The following is an 18,974-nucleotide window of genomic DNA, read 5'->3' on the forward strand; positions in this document are numbered from 1 at the left end:
ATTAAAGAAATTACATAAACCTAATCATTTCCAAAAAGAGGGATAATTAAACATGGTGAGGAAAACTCCACAATGGAGTTTCATGGCTACTGTATCACATGTTGGCTTGACTAGTTCAATTACTTGACTAGCAATTAATAGCTCTGGGGTTCAGTTACTTTTTCCTTTCACTTGCCAATGTATCTTTGTCATCTGGCAGTGGCCAGCATATGGCAACTGCTTGATAAATTATTTTGAATGCCGGACTTAGAGAGAAGCTCACACTAGATGATTTTTTATTTCAGAATTACACTTAAGACTTCATTTGAATTTTATCTGTTTCTCTTAATGTGACCAGAATCCAGTTAATAAGATATATCTGAATTAGTTAAGAATATACAATTGTTAAAATGTATTGCATATTTATTATAATTTTTTAGCAAAGAGACTAGAAAGCATAGCAAAAGAAGTTTCATAGCATGTGATTAGTGATACAGACACTTGAACAGATGCTATAATGAAATTACAAATAGATGGATTAGATCACCCAGTCATACCTCACATTCCAAGCCTGTTGTGGGTGTTAGCATGTCAAACACAGTGAAGTCTGATGGGGTAATCATTTCTGGACCTGTTAGGAATGAAGATGTCCTTCCATTAGTGGAATGGCAGTCATCATATATTCAATACATATGTGGTATAAATTGTGCTAATACACTTTATATAGATTGTTTTATTTGTCCCCACAAGAACTTTATGAAGTAGATTATATTCTTATAATTTTACAGATAAGAAAACTAAGGTATAGAGAGGTCAGTTGGTAGGTGTCATAGGCAGAATTTGAGCTTAGGAATTCTTATTCCAGAGCCCTGGCTTTTAACCACCATGCTACAAACATCTTCACAGTCATGATAGTGTCAACACAATTGTTTGAAAAGGTGAAATACCAGTGGTATCACTAATGATTGTTCATGAGCTACAAAGTGTGTTGCATTTTGAAAATAAGCAGTAGGGCTGTCTTATTTCCCTTGGTAAATCTCTATAATGTGATCCTTGCGAGCAGAATACATGGAACTATGAACCACAGGGAGAAAAGCCCAGTTGGTGGGTAGGGTGTAGGAGTGTTCCATGGAAAGGGAAGATCTGATTGATAAACACATTTGTAAGGCACCTTACAAAGCTTTTTGTCAGTACTACAGTATCTCTAAAGTATTCAAAGTCTAAAGGACTATAGAAGAGCCAAAACAAATGGCTGAAATTTTGTCTAGCTCCAACACAGCATCCATCACTGACGCCGTCTAAAAATGGCTGCACAAAATTACTTATTAGTATTAAATATAATACATGAAACTAGAAGAAAACAGAGGCAGTACAGACTTTTTTCCTTGATATGTCTCCCCTGGCAAGGGAAAAAAAAGCAAAACCAAGCAAACAGGACCACATCAAACTAAAGAGCTCTGCACTGTAAAGGGAGACCTCAACAAAATGAAAAGGCAACAGCATGGGACAGTATGTTGGCAAATGACATATGTGATAAGGGACAAATATCCAAAATATATCAAGAGCTCATAGAACTCAACACCTCCTCAAAAAATAAAGAACAAATAATGCAACTTAAAGATGGGCTGAGGACTTGACATTTTCCAAAGACATACAGATGGCCAACAGACAAATAAAAAGATGCATAAAAAACATCATTCATCACCAGGGAAATGCAAATCACCACAATGAGATATCATCTCACACTAGTAAGAGTGACTACTATTAACAAGATGAGGAATAACAAATATTGGTGAAGACATAGAGAAAGGGAAGCCTCCTACACTGCTGGTGGGACTGTAAATTGGTGCAGCCACTATGGAAGGCAGTGTGGAGGTTTCTCAAAAAACTAAAAATAGAAACACCATACCACCCAGCAACTCCATTTCTGGGAATTCACCCAAAGTAAACAAAATCACTAATTCTGAAAGATACATGCTCTCCTACATTCTTCACTGCAATATTTAACAATAGCTAAAACATGGGAGCAACCTAAATGTCCATCAACAGGTAAGTGGGCAAAAAAGATGTGGTACATACATACAGTGGAATATTGCTCAGCCATAAAAAGAATGAAATCTTGGCATTTGCAACAACATGGATGGACCTAGAGGTTAGCATGCAAAGTGAAATAAGTCAGACTGTGAAATGCCATGAGATTTCATTTATATGTGTAATATAAAAAATAAAACAAATAAACTAACAAACAAAGCAAATATAGATTTACAGACAGACTCAGAGAACAGGCTGGTGGTTGCCATAGGGGAGGGGGGTGGGTAGATGGGTGAAATATGGGAAGTGGGAAGAAATTAGTGAGAACGGTTGCTATCTTGATCTGGGTGAAGGTTATATAAGTGAATACACAAGGCAGAATTCATGAAGCCATGTCCTAATATTTATGCATCTTATTATATGTACCTTAATATCTTTTTAAATTGTGAAAAAATTCTGATAACTTGAGAGGAAAATAAGTTTTTTAGATGTTTATACTAGTTTCCTATTGCTGCTGTAACCAATTACTACAAATTTCGTGGCTTTAAACATCACCAATTTATTATCCTGTGGTCCTGGAGGCCCGCAGTCCTAACAGAGATATCTGTAGGGCTGCATTCTTTCTGGGGTCTAGGTGGGTATCTGTTTCCCTTTCCAACACTATGGATTGCCTGAGCACTTTGGGTAACAGGCCCTTCCTCCATCTTCAAACTCACAGTGTAATATCTTCAATCTCTCTTCCTCCCCCTGTTTCTCACTCTCTGTTTATCTCTCCCCTCACCAGGTCCCTTCTCTGACTCTGGGCTTCCTGCCTCTCTCTTCTTCCAAGGACCCATGTGATTACACTGGGCCCACATGGATAATCCAGAATAATTTCCCCATCTCAGGATTCTTAATCACATCTGCAGATCCCTTTAGCATGTAAGGTGCCATATTCATAAATTCCAGGGATTGAGACATGAACATCTCCAGGGACCATTTTTCAGTCTCCTACCACGACATCAAGGAAAACTTTCACTTTGTCAGTTAAATAAATTCTATACATAAACTTCACTTCGTATTTATTTTATAGTTGCTAATTTACAGAATAAAGTAGAACAAAACACCCATTCCTTGTCCTTTGTGTAATGATGATATATTAGATGTTGCATCTTCTAGAGAATGTGGTAATATTACAGATTTAAGTATTTCATTCCTATTGTCATAAACTTTTGAAGAATGGAATAAGAAACAAAGCTTTAGCCCATAACAAACACAGAGCCCTTGTAAATGGAAAAATTCTAATGACTAGGGAATGGAGTGGTCTCAGGAATGAAAGAGTCGATTGTTTTCTAAAATCACCAAAATGTTATAAGCATTGTCTGGCTGCAGAATTGTAATAGTCAAGTAGTCATGATAACTACAGTTTTGTATAAGTTTTAAAATTGGAAAATGTGAGTCTTACAAATTTGTTTTTATTTTTCAATATTGTTTTGGCCATTTCAGGGTTATTACATTTCCATATGAATTTAGGGTGAGTTAGTCAATTTGTACAAAATAACTGGATTTTTCTAAAGATTGCATTAAATTTGTATACCAAATTTAGTAGTAGTGCCATCTTAGCAATATTAATTCTTCAACCCAAGAACAGAGGATGTTTTTACATTTATTGTGATCTTCTAAATTCTTTGAATAATATTTTGTAGTTTTCATTGTACATCTTATACTTTAACTAAATGTACTATATTTTATTTTTTGTTGATGCTGCTCTAAATGGAATTGCTTTCTTCATTTCACTTTTAGACTATTCATTGCCAACATATAGAAACACAATTGATTTTTGTCTATTGATCTTGTTTTCTACAATTTTGTTGATTTTTTATTATTTGATCATGTATTAGTACTAATAGGTCTTAGTGTATTCCTTTGAATAATCTATATACAAGATCATGCCATATAGAAATAGAAATACCCTGACTTTCAGGGTAATTGTCTTACCTCTGAGGGTTATGGAGTGTAAGTCATATCCCCTACATATAGACAGTGGTGGTTTAACTTTAGATGTATATGCTATATGTTGAATATTGATTTGGGGGATATTAGAGAATTCAAAGTAGAGAGCATACTTACTAGAATTAACAGTTTATATCCTGAATACTGGGAAGTTTAACCTTATTCATAGACTTAATCCTTCCAAAGATTAAATGATGTAAGCAAATTACTTCCAGGCCCTCCCAAAATATGTTTTTACGATATTAGATTCACTGATGCTTAAAATTCTGCAACAGGAAAGCATGTCCTCATCTTAACAAGGGTAATGAGAACCTCTCTCTCTATAAGCATTCTTACAAGGATTTAAGGTGTGGAAAGTGCTTAGTCCACTACCTGGAATATAAAAGGTATTCAATAAATGGTAGTCAATGAGAACAGTGATAATAGTGATGGTTTTACTGATGCTGTTATTTTGAGTATGTCACAGGACTTCTTTAAATTTTTAATGATTTTCTACAGCCTTCAGAAAAAAAGAAATCCAACTTCTTGCCATGGACACTTTGTGATCTGGCTTCCATCCTATCTCTTGGTGTAATTCACCTTACACTCTATGCTCAAGATACATTGCCTGAACAAAAGAGCCTCAGTAAACTCAGAAGGATTGAAATTGTACCAACCAGCTTCTCAGACCATGAAGGTATGAAACCAGAAATAAATTATGCAAAGAAAACAAAAAAGACCACAAACATATGGAGGTTTAACAACATTCTCCTAAATCAATGGATCAATGACCAAATTAAAACAGAGATCAAGCAATATATGGAGACAAATGAAAACAACACCTCAACATCTCAAATTCTGTGGGACACAGTGACAGCAGTTCTAAGAGGAAAGTACATAGCAATACAGGCCTATCTCAAGAAAGAAGAACAATCCCAAATGAACAGTCTAAATTCACATTAATGAAACTAGAAAAAGAGGAACAAATGAGGACCAAAGTCAGTAGAAGGAGGGACATAATAAAGATTAGAGCAGAGAAGAAAAAAATTAAATTGAGAAGAATAAAACAATAGAAAATATTAATGATACCAAGAGCGACTTCTTGGAGAAAATAAACAGAATAGATAAGCCCCTACCCAGATTTATCAAGAATAAAAGAGAGTCTATACACATAAACAGAATCATACATGAGAAAGGAAAAATCACTACAGACACCACAGAAACACAAAGAATTATTAGAGAATACTATGAGAAATTACATGCTAACAAATTGGATAACCTAGAAGAACTGGACAACTTTCAAATAAAATAAAGCCTTCCAAAACTGACTCAGATAGAAACAAAAAATCTGAGCAGACCAATTACCAGCAACAAAATTGAATTGGTAATCAAAAACTACTGAGGAATAAAATTGCCAGACCAGATGTCTACACAGCTGAATTTTATCAGACATTTAGGGATGACCTAATACTTATCCTCCTTAAAGTTTTCCAAAAAGTAGAAGAGGAAATACTTCCAAACTCATTCTATAAAGCCAGCATCACTCTAATACCACAGCCAGGCACACCACACAAAAAGAAAATTACAGACCAATATCCCTGATGAACATAGATGCAAAAGTACTCAAGAAAATATTAGCAAACAGAATTAAAAAATACATCAAAAAGATCATACAGCATGATGAAGTGGAATTTATTCCAGGGATGCAAGGATGGTTCAATACTTGTAAATCCATCATCATCATCCACCACATCAACAAAAAGAAGTACGAAAACCACATGATCATCTCCATAGATGCTGAAAAAGCATTTGACAAAATGCAACATCCATTCGTGATAAAAACTCTCGACGAAATAGGTATAGAGGCCAAATAGCTCAACATAATAAAGGCCATATATGACAAACCTACAGCCAACATCATACTTAATAGCAAGAAGCTGAAAGCTTTTCCTTTAAGATCAGGAAGAAGACAAGGATGCCTACTCTCCCCACTTTTATTCAACATAGTACTGGAGGTCCTAGCCATGGCAATCAGACAACACAAAGAAATCAAAGGCATCCAGATTGGTAAGGAAGAAGTTAAACTGTCACTGTTTGCAGATGACATTATATTGTACATAAAATAAGTAAAGAATCCACTCCAAAACACTAGAACTACTAACTGAATTCAGCAAAGTTGCAGGATACAAAATTAATACAAAGAAATCCATGGCATTACTATACACTAACGATGAACTAGCACAAAGAGAAATCAGGAAAACAATTGAATTCACAGTTGCATTTAAAATAATAAAATACCTAATAATAAACCTAACCAAAGAAGTAGAAGACCTATACCCTGAGAACTACAAGATATTCATGAGAGAAATTAAGGAAGACACCAATAAATGGGAATACATTCCATGAGCATGGATAGGAAGAATTAATATTGTCAAAATGGCCATCCTGCCCAAAGCAATCTACAGATTTGATGCAATCCCTATCAAAATAACAACAGCATTCTCCAATGAACTAGAACAAACACTGCTAAAATTCATATGGAACCACAAAAGACCCTGACTAGCCAAAGAGATCTGAGAAGGAATAAATCTTGGAGGATTACACTCCCCAACTTCAAGCTCTATTACAAAGCCACAGTAATCAAGACAATTTGGTACTGGCACAAGAATGGACCCATAGATCAATGAAATAGAATAGAGAGTCCAGATATAAACCCACACATATATGGCCAATTAGTATATGATAAAGGAGCCATGGATACACAATGCAGAAATGACAACCTCTTCAACAACTGGTGTTAGCAAAACTAGACAGCTGCATGTAAGAGAATGAAACTGGGTTACTGTCTAACTCCATACACAAAAGTAAACTTGAAATGGATCAAAGACCTGAATGTAAGTCATGACACCATAAAATTCTTAGAAAAAAACATAGGCAAAAATATCATCAATATAAACATGAGCAACTTTTTTCTGAACACATTTCCTTGGGCAAGGGAAACAAAAGCAAAAATGAACAAATGGGACAACATCAAACTAAAAGGCTTCTGTATAGCAAAGGACACCATCAGCAGAACACAAAGGCATCCTACAGTATGGGATAATATATTCATAAATGACATATCCAATAAGGGGTTAACATCCAAAATACATAAAAGACTCACATGCCTCAACATTCAAAAATCAAATAACCCAATTAAAAAATGTGTGAAAGATCTGAACAGACAATTTTACAAAGAAGTAATTCAGGTGGCCAACAGGCACATGCAGGTGCTCCACATTGCTAATCATCAGGGAAATGCAAATTAAAACCACAATGAGATGTCAGGGCACACCAGTTAGGATGGCCAACCTCTAAAAGACAAGGATGTGGAGAAAGGCGTACATTCCTGCAGTGTTGGTGGGAATGTAAATTAGTTCAACCATTGTGGAAAGCAATATGGAGGTTCCTCAAAAAACTTAAAATAGAAATACCATTTGACTCAGGAATTCCACTCCTAGGAGTTTACCCTAAGAAAATAAAAATCACAGATTCAAGAAAACATATTCACCCTTATGTTTATTGTGGCACTATTTACAATAGCCAGTTCATGGAAGCAACCTAAGTGTCCATCAATAGATGAATGAATAAAGAAGATGTGGTACATGTACACAGTGGAATTCTATTTAGCCGTAAGAAGAAAACAGATCCTACGATTTGCAGCAACATGGATGCAGCTAGAGGGTATTATGGTTAGTGACATAAGCCAGGCAGAGAAAGACAAGTACCAAGTGATTTCACTCATTTATGGAATATAACCACAAAGCAAAAACTGAAGGAACAAAACAGTAGCAGACTCACAGACTCCAAGAAGGGACTAACAGTTACCAAAGGGAAAGGGTTTGGGGATGGTGGGAGGGAAGGGAGGGAAAAGGGGATTAAGGAGTATTATAATTACATACATAATTAGGGGGGCACAGGGAAGGCAGTATAGCACAGAGAAGACAAGCAGTGACTGTGGCATCTTACTACATTGATGGACAGTGACTGCAATGGGGTGTGGGTTGGACTTAATAATATGGGTGAATGTAGTAACCACAATGTTGCTCATGTGAAATCTTCATAAGGTTGTTCATCAATGATACCTTAGTAATAATAATAATAAAAGATACACTGCCTGCTTCAAGTCCCTCCCTGTGACATGGTCTCTCTCAATTCCTAGACTTTGCATATGCTTCTCCTTCCAGCCAGAACACACTTACTCCTTGCAGCCTATCCAACTCCTAGCTCCTGTTACCCTCCTGACCACACCCCCAAGTAAGTATGACACCTCTTCTGATTGCTGCTTGTACTTACCCCTCTTGAAATATCACAATAGCTTACAGGCTATAGGCAGCTTCAGGGTGGAGACTTGTCCACCGTTTCCCCTTTCACCCACCAGTGCCAAGACAGTGTCTGGCAGAGATGACAAAGATTGTCAAATAAATTAAAACTTTTCTACATTATAATTTCAGGAGAAATGATACATTAAGTTTGTCAAGCCTCACTGTGAATGGATTTATTAAATCCTTTCCTGAGGGATTTCATAGTGAGCGGGAGAAGAGAGGGTAGGAAGCCCCAGAATGCCTACTCCAGAGGATAGGACACAACGCTGGGATGACAGTGGAGGCGTGGAAGGATGATGTCATTTGCCTTAGTATCTCTTTAGAATCAGCCTATCACTGTGAAAATTTAAGCAGGATTTAGTGAAACCTAAATTCTAGGCAAAAGTGTGACGGAAGTCCTTGTACATATACCAATTAAAATGGAGGAAGAGGTGGACCTAATGCAGAAGCCATTCAGAAATGTGGCACTCTGAGTTCCTGAACAACTACTTAATGAAACGGACGTGGCTGCTGGGTTTTCCAGTCAGTGGGATAGTACTAATACCAGAAACTACGGAGTGTGCCCAGACTTAAATCATGAAATGCTAATATTAGTGCCTAAAATTGTAACACTACCTATAAACATGAGTAGAGATGGCTTACCTGGTGTCATTAATTCTGGTTCTGTGGGAATCAGAGGTATGCCTACAGAGAAAGAAAGAAAGATACCCTTTCTTAATCGGTTCTTCTAAGTGAGGCCCACAGAGCCCATATAGTAATCTTTAGCTTCAAGGAAAACGTTTTGGGAGAGAGATCACAGGAAGCATGTTAGAGGGAAGATTTACATAATTTAGAAAGTAATTAGAAACAAAACCTATGGGAGGGATATTGAAGAAGGCTCTTCAGAAAGTTTACTTTCTGTCTAAAACTTCTGTTTTCAACCACTTGCCATTATAGAGAAAAAATATTCAAGTGCTTCATTTTTAGAATAAATTAAGCAAAGTTCACACTTACAGTCTCCTGGATAAACACATTTGAGGGTGACCTCATCAAGAATCATATTTTTAGGACAGTAGGGCAAGCATCCTTCAACCCTTTACATAAAAAAAAAATCAGAGTGAAATTTAAAATATAAAACAATACTGCACTTAATATATGCACCTAAGATGTATTTTGCTTAAAATCCTTCTACTCTCCTTGTCAAGAACTGAGACGTCTTCTATTTGCTGCCATCCCACCAAATCTCATTTGATGAAATCACAAACTAGTGGGTAATATAGGGATGTAATTCATGATTAAGGCAGCATTTGAACACAGAACATTCCAAGCATGCATTTATGCTTGGGACACACAAAAGCCATGATCTATAAAACAGTGAATATGGAAGATAATTTAATATGATTTTAATCTATATTCGTTGTACTACTTTCCACTTCTATTCTCTCTCATATTCAAGCAGATAGGCACGCTCTTTCAGCATCCTTGCTTTAAGGAGATTGGCAGAACAAAACAGAATCTTCAGTGCCTCTCCCACCTATTATGAAGCTCAAAACTCTAAACTCATATCAGATACTCAAATTTCTCAGATATTAGGAGTCTCTGAGCAGAAGGGATGGGGGTGGGACAGGACTGCCATTCTCTGACAACAGGCTGCCTCTCAGAGCATCTCTGGCCCATGCCCAGATTTGGGGTGCTGCCCTGGGCGGAACAGTTGCATATGAGCCTAAAGAGGATGAATTTCAAGCTCCAGGACATCTGGTCCTTGTAAGGATCCCAAGCTCTTATGCATGTGGCACAGAAGCCAGGAAAAGTCCCACATTTAAAGAAACGATGGCTTGACATCACGAGCCAGAGACAGGAAGGACCATCTGGAATGTTTTCATGTAAGGGAATGAAGCTGAGATAATGAGTGAGATTAAATTTCCCTTCTTGCCCATCTGAGCTCAGAGTCCCATTTATTCTGATTCAAAGGAAATAAATGTAACCCTTCATGTAACAACTGATTGTAAGATCCATACATACTAGAGAGAATTGATGCAAATATTCTTTTTTAAAAAGTCTTGTTTACCTGTCTTGTAAGCACACTAGCAGGTTGCAATAATATTTTTAATATTTTAAATAATTCCCAGTTGCCTCATTGGTAAAGTAAATAATTTGAGCCAAAATTACTCAAGGCTTCTTTTTAACTCAGGATGAAAACTGATTTGACACCAGTAGTTAGCGTGGCCACCAGAGGGCACTTGTTCGTGGGAGGAGGTGGAGGCGACACATTTTAAAAACCAAGAATTTCTTTTAACTTAAGGTACATTTAACCATCCTTTGAATACCTCCCTCACAAATGATTTCTTTTTTACATAAACAGTTTAGCTTATACGACTGATTATATATTTCATAAAATGAACTGGAATAACAAACTTAAACCAGTATATAATATTTCTATTCTACTCTAAATTGTGTCATGCAAAAAAGAAAAATTAAAGTTATAGATAGTTGAAGAGTCTAGGGCCTGCTGGTTATTGTTAAATTAAATAAACATCACTTCTGTACACAACTCAATTATTTTGCATTCTTTAATGCAAATCAGAACCACAGTCATGCTCTTAAAATATTTTCTGAACATCAGTAATTTATTCCTTTAAAATATCTTCATGGTTACACACTGCAGGTTCCTCTTTATTATGTCGGCCAATTGACAGTCTACTCAACTTCTGACTGATAAATATAATTTCTCAGGTGTAGAACAGTTCTTGTAAGAGATATATTACATAACAGGAATACCAAAATAGGCATACAGGCTTTATGTATGCAGGTTGCTATCTTTTCTTGTAAAAGTTCCCCTTTCTGACTAGATATTTCTATTTTAAAAACTGCTGTATTCCAGAAACTGCAGTTATTTAGAACAAGGGTGGTGGTTGTGTTGGGGACTTGGAGGAGGTGTGCAGGGCTATGTCCATGCTTAGTACATGAGTCTCCCCTCCAGGCTGCACATACAAGGAGGAGCAGGAATTAGGGGCCTCAGTGAAGGGCAGGGGAGGAGCAGAAAGGAGATAAGAGGTGACGATGGAGGTGAGAAACAGCGTGGCAGGGAGAAGTTTCACCCTGAATCACCCTGTCCAAACCGTTCCAAACACGAAACTTCAGAATAGCTACAGACCAAACAATAGAAGCATTGTGGATCTGGGTTCAACCACACAGGAGACTGGCTATGTCACAAGAAGTAATAAAACAACTAAATCTAGCTCCATTTCCTCCCAGGGCCAGGACCAGGGCCAGCCCAGCCCTCTGTGCTCTCCGTTCCTTCCTCACGCTGGGACCCCGCCTGCTTCCCTTCCCCTTGACAGCTTCCTGCCCAGGAGAGGCAGGGACAGAGGTCTGTGAACATGAGGAGGCCAAGTGTGCTGAAGGTATCTCCTTCTCAGGAGCATTGGTTGTTTTCATTTTTTTTAATCAAATTTATCATCTTTCAATAAGTGAGTATAATGGTTTTGACAAACATTATTTAGGTTGTTTTTATTTTTAAGAAAATAAATAGAAATACATCTTCTCTCTGCTCCCATTGTACTTCAGAGTATAGAGGGTCCAACCCTGGCTCTGCAGGCCTAAAAACTGTGTGACACAGGGCATGTCGCGTAACCTCTTTGCCTCAGCCAGCTCTCTCCCCTGAAAATGGAAATAATGAGATGACCCATTTTACAGCACTCAGTGTAGTGTGTGTCACGCTGTGAAGATTTAAATGTGCTAGTTGTTGTCGTTATCCCTCCAGCCCTCTGTCCACGGTATTGTCAAGATCTGCTTTTGTTTCTTTCTCCCTCCTAAAGACTGTGAGCCCCCTGACAGAGGTGCTGTGTGTCATTCACTCATATGTCCAGGACTTTTTGTAGTATCGTGTTTGTCATAGAGGAAAAGATAGAAAAACCCTAATAAAACGACCCTATTCAAAATAGCCCCTCATACTATTGTTCCATTTCTCTGTTCTCTTTTACAGCAAAACAGAACAAAAACTTATTTATACCCTCAGTCTCCCTGTTGCCTCCCCCTGTTTCCAAGTTCCCCAAAACCAATGAGCAGGTTTTAGTCTCAAACTTAAAAATCCTCAAAACCAAATCCCTGACTTTTCATGAAAGCTGCTCCCACCTAACCTGCTGCTTACCTCAGTAACTGCCAATTCAGTCCTCCCATTAAGCTGAATCATTTGAATTTTCTGGGAGCTGACCAGTTTTGACTTTTCAAAAAATGGTGATTCACATTTCCACTTACAGACTGTGTAGGCCTAACCTGGAGTCTTGAACTCCTCTTTCAGAAATGAGAGTAAATCCGTCAGTATACCTTACAGCCCGAAGTTCAAAACATATCTGGAATCTGTTCACATCCCGTAATTCCCAGGGCTACCAACCTGTCGAGGGTCATGTCTTGTCCCCATCACTGACCACTTCTGCCTCTGTCCTTCCCCTCCCAACAGTCAATACAGACAGCCGAAGTAAACTTTTTAAATCGTACATCAGATCACGTCACTCTGTTCTGCCCCAAATACACCAGGACATTACACAGAGAAGAAGATCAAGTTCTCACAATGGCTACACGGTCTGATATGACTCGCCCCCAAGTGGTTCTCTAGTCTCACCTCCCACCCCTCTCAGTTTTGCCCACTTTGCTCTGACTGACTCCCTTGATCATCCTCAGACACCCCAAACACATGCCCACTCCAGGAACGCGCACCGTTCTCAGACTGAAAGGCTCTTTCCCCAGATGTCCCGTGCGCAGTTCCCTCCCTTCCTTCCGACCTCTGACCGCATGCTGCCTCGTCAGTGTGGTGTTCCCTGTCCACCCTGCATTAATTAGCAAACACACACACATCTTATGGTCTTTCTTCCCCTTCTCTTTCTTTCCTTTCCTCCATCACACATATCTCTAACAATAATACTGTGTTATATATGTTTTTATTTGTTTATTCTCTGCCTCAACCCAACAAACTGTCAGCTACATGAAGGTGAGTACTTTGTTTCCCGCAGCACTGTATCCCTGCGGCTAGAAGCATACCTGGCACATAGCAGCCCCTCAGTGACTATTGCTTGAGTAAAATGAGATAAATTCGTGGGATGAGTATATAGCACAAACAAGTTATTCTTGAGGGCTTTTTTAAACCTAACAAAATTCACTGAGAGAAGAATCTGCTGATGCTGGAATTCACTCATTCAATGGTTAGACATGACTTACGGTGGAAGAAATGTACACGCCTGTGCGTCAGGATCACTGCATGTTTTAAAACAGGGAATGGCACAGGGCTCGTATCTCCATTCACACATCCTCCTGTAAGGCACAGCTGCCTGGATTTCTGGGGGAAAAAGATAAGTTTAGATTGTGCATGCTTTTAATGTGCAGCTTGAAAAATACTGACACTTCTTTGCCCATAATGCCTTGGAAAAGACCGGGCTAGGGAAGAAAGCATCGTAATTGCTTGATGATAGAGCATTTCCTGCTCAAGTTGAATATATAAATGTCTGTCTTCCAAAGATTTTAAAAAGCAGTCAGAGGAGGCCAAAGAAAATTCTAAGTCTCCTTCCTTTCTCTACTTTTAATGGGTTCTCACTGGTCTGCATAATACTACCAAACGACTTGCTTAGAATTTTGTTTTTTGTCATCATTTTAGGTCCATTATTCTGTTTTCATCCTTGCAACAACCATGTTGAGTAGGTATTATTTTCATTTCATAAATGAAGGGATTGAGGCTCAGAGTACCCAAGCGGCTTGCCAAATTGAGACAATGAGGACTATGGTCAGACTGAAGCCATGCTCCCTGACATCAGACCCAGAGAGAGCACCCTGTCTTTGTTCTCACAAAACCTGGCACATTGTCTTGTACATGGTAAGTATTCTCTGATGACAAAAAAATAAAGGAATGGATTTGAATAGTACATGCTTATAGTCATAAAACCTCCCTTGACCCAAGTTTTCTCCCTCAAACTCTGTGAATATTCTGCCCTTCTTACGTCACAGAGGAGTCTGTCCGCAGCTTTCTCTGAGGATGAGAGCGCCATACAGAGAGTTCAGGAAAAGGTCGTGTTTCTTGGACTCTAGATATAGAATGCAATCCAAGGTATGGGAAGGGAAATTTGACTTTTTGGAAGGTATCTATTCACCTAAAGGCTACAGAGACTGTGAGACCTGAGCTACTGGGATGGTGGGTCCTGAGAGAGGATTGGTTCCAAGACTAGAGCAGACCTCTATATAGAGTTTCCTAGTTTCGGAATCAAAAAAAAAATCAGTCTCTGAAATTTTGAAGATGCCGTTGACTGCAGTTGTCTGAAGCTCAGGTGGGGCCAATGGGTCTGGTTCTATTGGAGCAGATTTCTAGATTGGAGGGGAAATATTTACAAAGCTCAACTTTTAAGTAAATTCAAGTAAAAATGTAATATTCATTTTATAGAATATTGTATATGCATGTCAGTGACTCATTCTCATGAGAATAGGAAGCCCTTTCAATAGACAAAACTGTGAAGCCTAATTTGAATTTTCTAAAATCCAGAGATGATCAAGGTTTGCAGAAATTTATCCACGGCAGCCAAAGAAAAATGGTTAGTTCTCTTAAACTAATTTAGAAGAGTTGGTTAGAGTAAAACAGCTTGTTGGGAGACCCAAGGTATATATGTAGCTCCTCGGTTTTGAACGTAAAGCACAACTATTAAACATCAAATGAGGTAGAGAAGAGTTGGTTAGAGTAAAACAGCTTGTTGGGAGACCCAAGGTATATATGTAGCTCCTCGGTTTTGAACGTAAAGCACAACTATTGAACATCAAGTGAGGCAGTGAGGATTCCTCCTTGGACTTTAGAAAATTGAGCAGTTATAAAACTATAAAAATCTCTAGAAATAAGCTCAGGCTTCTGCTGAAACAAGGAAAGCCTTCAGAGGTCAGTGGAACCAGACACCCTAGTATTCAAAGGACAGAGATAAACATGTTGTCTTCATCATTAAGAATCAAATTATTGAGAAGTCACCTTCTAGAAAAGAAATAGTAGAAACAAACACCTGACAAACATGAAATACGAGTGAGCTCTATTTCCCAGCTACAGGCAGCATTGAAAGTAATTATTGGGGCAATAACTAAAAGTAACATTTTTTAAGACTGTTCTAAGCAACTTATCAATTAATTTAGGTATTACTATACCTGCCATTTTACAGAAGCATAAACTAAAGAACAAAGAAGTTAAGAAAAACACAATTCTATCTACTTACACTCCATTAGAAATTATTTTAAAATGAAAACTCAATTACTATTCTGCCATTTTCTAAATTATCTATTCTTCTTTTGAAGACCTCAGGAAACATACCTTCTATGCTGAAACTACTTGAATGCTTAAATTCTTCAGAATCATCGTATTTTGATGCTTTGACACTGGAGTCTGTGAATATGATGAAAAAGCCTTTCTTGCTGTATAATTCAAATGCACTGTACCCAGGAATCCAGAGACCTTGATGGTGGAAAAATGTGGCTCCCCGTTGAAAGGCTGGATTCGCCTTCCACAGTTCCAAACTAAGAGAGTCATCATCGTGGACACAGAGAAAATAGTTTGGCCTTTCAGCAGATTCCAGGGAAACAAGTACCAATGCTGCAAAACATAAGCAGTGTGTTTGACACATTCCTGGGCTCTCTGACCATGATATGGAAGCACGTCAACACTGGCATTACAAAATGTATAAAGCTGACAGAAATAGCACTGCACAATTGCCAGGCATAATTTGTGCCTATCTCAAAGATTTCACAAATTAATTGTAAGATCTCGAAAAGAAAAGGTAGTATCTTAATGTAATGATTAACAGGGACAGCTCAAAAAAAAAAGAAAAATCAGTCTTTGGTGACTTCTATATTTCAATATTTTATCATATCCTTGGGGGAAAAAATAATAATCAGTTTAGGACCCCAGAAGGTACAAGTAATTAAATGATTAATTGGACACATATTTGTACTTGCAAGCTTTAACATTTCAAATAAAGAAAACCTACAAATGGCTAAATCGGATGATAGAAAAGAATAAAAATACAGAAACAGATCAGTTTAGGCATGTCACTGCATTTCAATAGTTTTAAATGAGCAAATGTTCTTGCAAGTGATCTTACTGCATTAAGGAAGACTATTTGCTCAACATTCTTGTCTATTTCCCAAGAGATAATCAAATGGCTAATGAACAACTACAAAGCATTTGGGGAGTGTCATTGCTTTAAAAGTTTTCCTTATATTTGTAAAACCCATAATATAAAAGTTTTCAGTTGAAGTTTTAGATTTATTACACCTTAATTCTTCTAGGTCTTAATTTAATTTAAATCCATTAGTATTTTTCTATTAAAAACATTAATTATTATAAACCATACAAAGAAGATCTCTTTCAAATCTAATACATGACTCCAAAGGTATTTATTATGTCCTAAAATTTGCAAGTCCCGCTGCTGAGCACTGGAAGATGCCAAGAAGAATAAGAGAGATCTTCAAAGGGAAAAAAATACAGAACTAACATAGAAATTAGAAGTTCAGGCTGTGATAGGTGTCTTCATAGATTTAAAAGTACTAAGGAAGTTCTTTTTACAAGAAAGAAGCAGTTTATTCTAATGGAGAATCAGGAGATTTCTCAGAGTAAATGAAAGTCAAATTCATTCATACAGTAATATTTTCTAAGCTTATACAACACAACATGCATGGTTCTAAGTAGAGTTACTAGAGTAACAATTTGGCCCAAGCATCACCATATCAGAGGGGAACACTAGCCACCAGTCAGAACAGGTGCCAAGTGGATATGACCAGTATAAATCTACAGGTGCCAGTAAATATGGGGACAGACATGGCCACCTATAGATAACAGACTGTCCCATGACTGTCTAGACTCTGATTTACTTTATTAATATCTATCTTTTTTTATATCAAATCTGAATTTTTTTCTTTTATTTCAATCTGGCATTAAAGCTTCTCAAATGTTTGTTATCAGTGAACTATTTTTAAAACATTTCAGACTTGCTGCATGGATAAATTTAAAAAAAACGTACATGTAAAATACAATTCTTTTTTTCTCACCTACCCTTCCCCCTAAAATAAAATTCTTATTTTCAGTTGGAAATTATACTTACATGATGCCTTCTCTTTGAAAAGACCTGGAGTGATCATAAAATTAAAAAATAAATTGCCATGAATACTATGTCTTGGCAAAGAGAAAACACTTCTACTGGTCATATTGGCCCCCAGAACAAGGCCACTCTGCCCATAATTTGCCAGCATATACGGTCCTTCTCCAAGCCCTAGTTAAATGCAAATAAGAGAATTACCAGTTGGTATAGGATTTTTACATTTCAAGCTGCCATTTCAATGGAAAATTTTTAATGACCAAAAAAAACTCCAAAAATTATTGAGCATTTAAATATTATTAATAAAATAACTGAACTTTTTTCAAACCTAATATGATTTGGAATATATACACACATATTTAGATTATGCAATTTAGAATATATACACACCACACACACGCACATATATATATATATACACACATACATATATGATATTATAGGCACACATGTAAAGCTGTACTTGATAAAAGTCTGACTTAAGCTTTCTGGGCCTCAAGTTTTCTCACCTATATGAAGAATTTTGTCGAGGTAACCTTCCACTCTAATATTCCAAAGACTCTAATCTACTCTCTATAAATGTAAGTTCAGCTTTATCAATGGCCAGGTATTTTTGACAGTCTTGTAAAAATGTTGCACTGCATGAAAACAGAATTCACAGACATGACATACAATATTTTACTGTCCTGTGAATTCTTGAATTTCAACAGTGAGGAATGTCTATAAAAAAGAAAAATTACATGAAGCTTAACAGAGAAGTTGAAGATGTTTTTACTTATGCTATCATTTCCCATGCATTTAAGTGGTTCATATAAAGGGGAAAATATTTACTACAGTAAAAACCATTACCATAGAACTAAATCTGAAATCCAGTCAGAATAATTTTTCTGCAAACTTCATCTTTTTTAAAGACACACATAAATTATAAATAAGTTCACTGACACTCAAAAAAGTTGACTTAGATTTTATGATATTAAATTCAGTTTACCTTCAACCCAATCTTTGCCATTTGATATTCTTAATATATCTGAGAGATTATAAAACTTTAAAGTTTCTTCTGAATCATCAAAATTAAACTACATAATTGTCACCTGTATACTTTTTACAGTTGTATGTATATTTTTATGTTATAGGTTATGCAAAATGCTAATATACATGCCATAGGTGTCAACCAAAAAGACTAATCTGGTCTTTTTTTACCTCCAACTTTTACCACAATGTTCCTTTGCAAGCTTCCTCTTAACATAGAAGGAAAGTTCAAAGAAATCTGAGGACTAGGTTATTGCTTTTTCAAGACTGAAGATCAGGCATAAGGGAGGAGAGAAGACCAGTGGATTTGAGGCTCAGCAGTCTTTCAGGTAGAAAGGAAAACAAGATCCAAAATCTCCATCCTGAGAACGGGGAGAAGAGGTAGGGACTCATCCGGAAGTCATCTCCAAGTGTCCCCTCCTCCCGTAACGCATTTGGGCCGCTGAGCCGCGGGAGACTTATAAGCCATGAGGAAAAGAGCTGTTTCAGGGATTTGGACACCTTGAGCAGAGAG

General features: G+C 37.2%; 1 protein-coding gene across 2 annotated transcripts in view; it reads right to left on the reverse strand.

The window, feature by feature from the left end:
• The window catches only part of OTOGL (otogelin like), a 135,654-nt gene that overhangs the window by 40,315 nt on the left and 76,365 nt on the right, over positions 1-18,974 (reverse strand). For both annotated transcript variants that reach the window (XM_073214813.1, XM_073214812.1), the window contains 6 exons: positions 17,438-17,605; positions 15,652-15,930; positions 13,539-13,656; positions 9,339-9,418; positions 8,961-9,029; positions 537-610 (listed from right to left, as the gene is read on the reverse strand). In XM_073214813.1, the coding sequence (XP_073070914.1) occupies positions 537-610; positions 8,961-9,029; positions 9,339-9,418; positions 13,539-13,656; positions 15,652-15,930; positions 17,438-17,605 (788 nt within the window). The remainder of the gene's footprint in view (positions 1-536; positions 611-8,960; positions 9,030-9,338; positions 9,419-13,538; positions 13,657-15,651; positions 15,931-17,437; positions 17,606-18,974) is intronic.

Source organism: Manis javanica, chromosome 10 (assembly GCF_040802235.1).
Source record: "Manis javanica isolate MJ-LG chromosome 10, MJ_LKY, whole genome shotgun sequence".
Taxonomy (NCBI): Eukaryota; Metazoa; Chordata; class Mammalia; order Pholidota; family Manidae; genus Manis; species Manis javanica.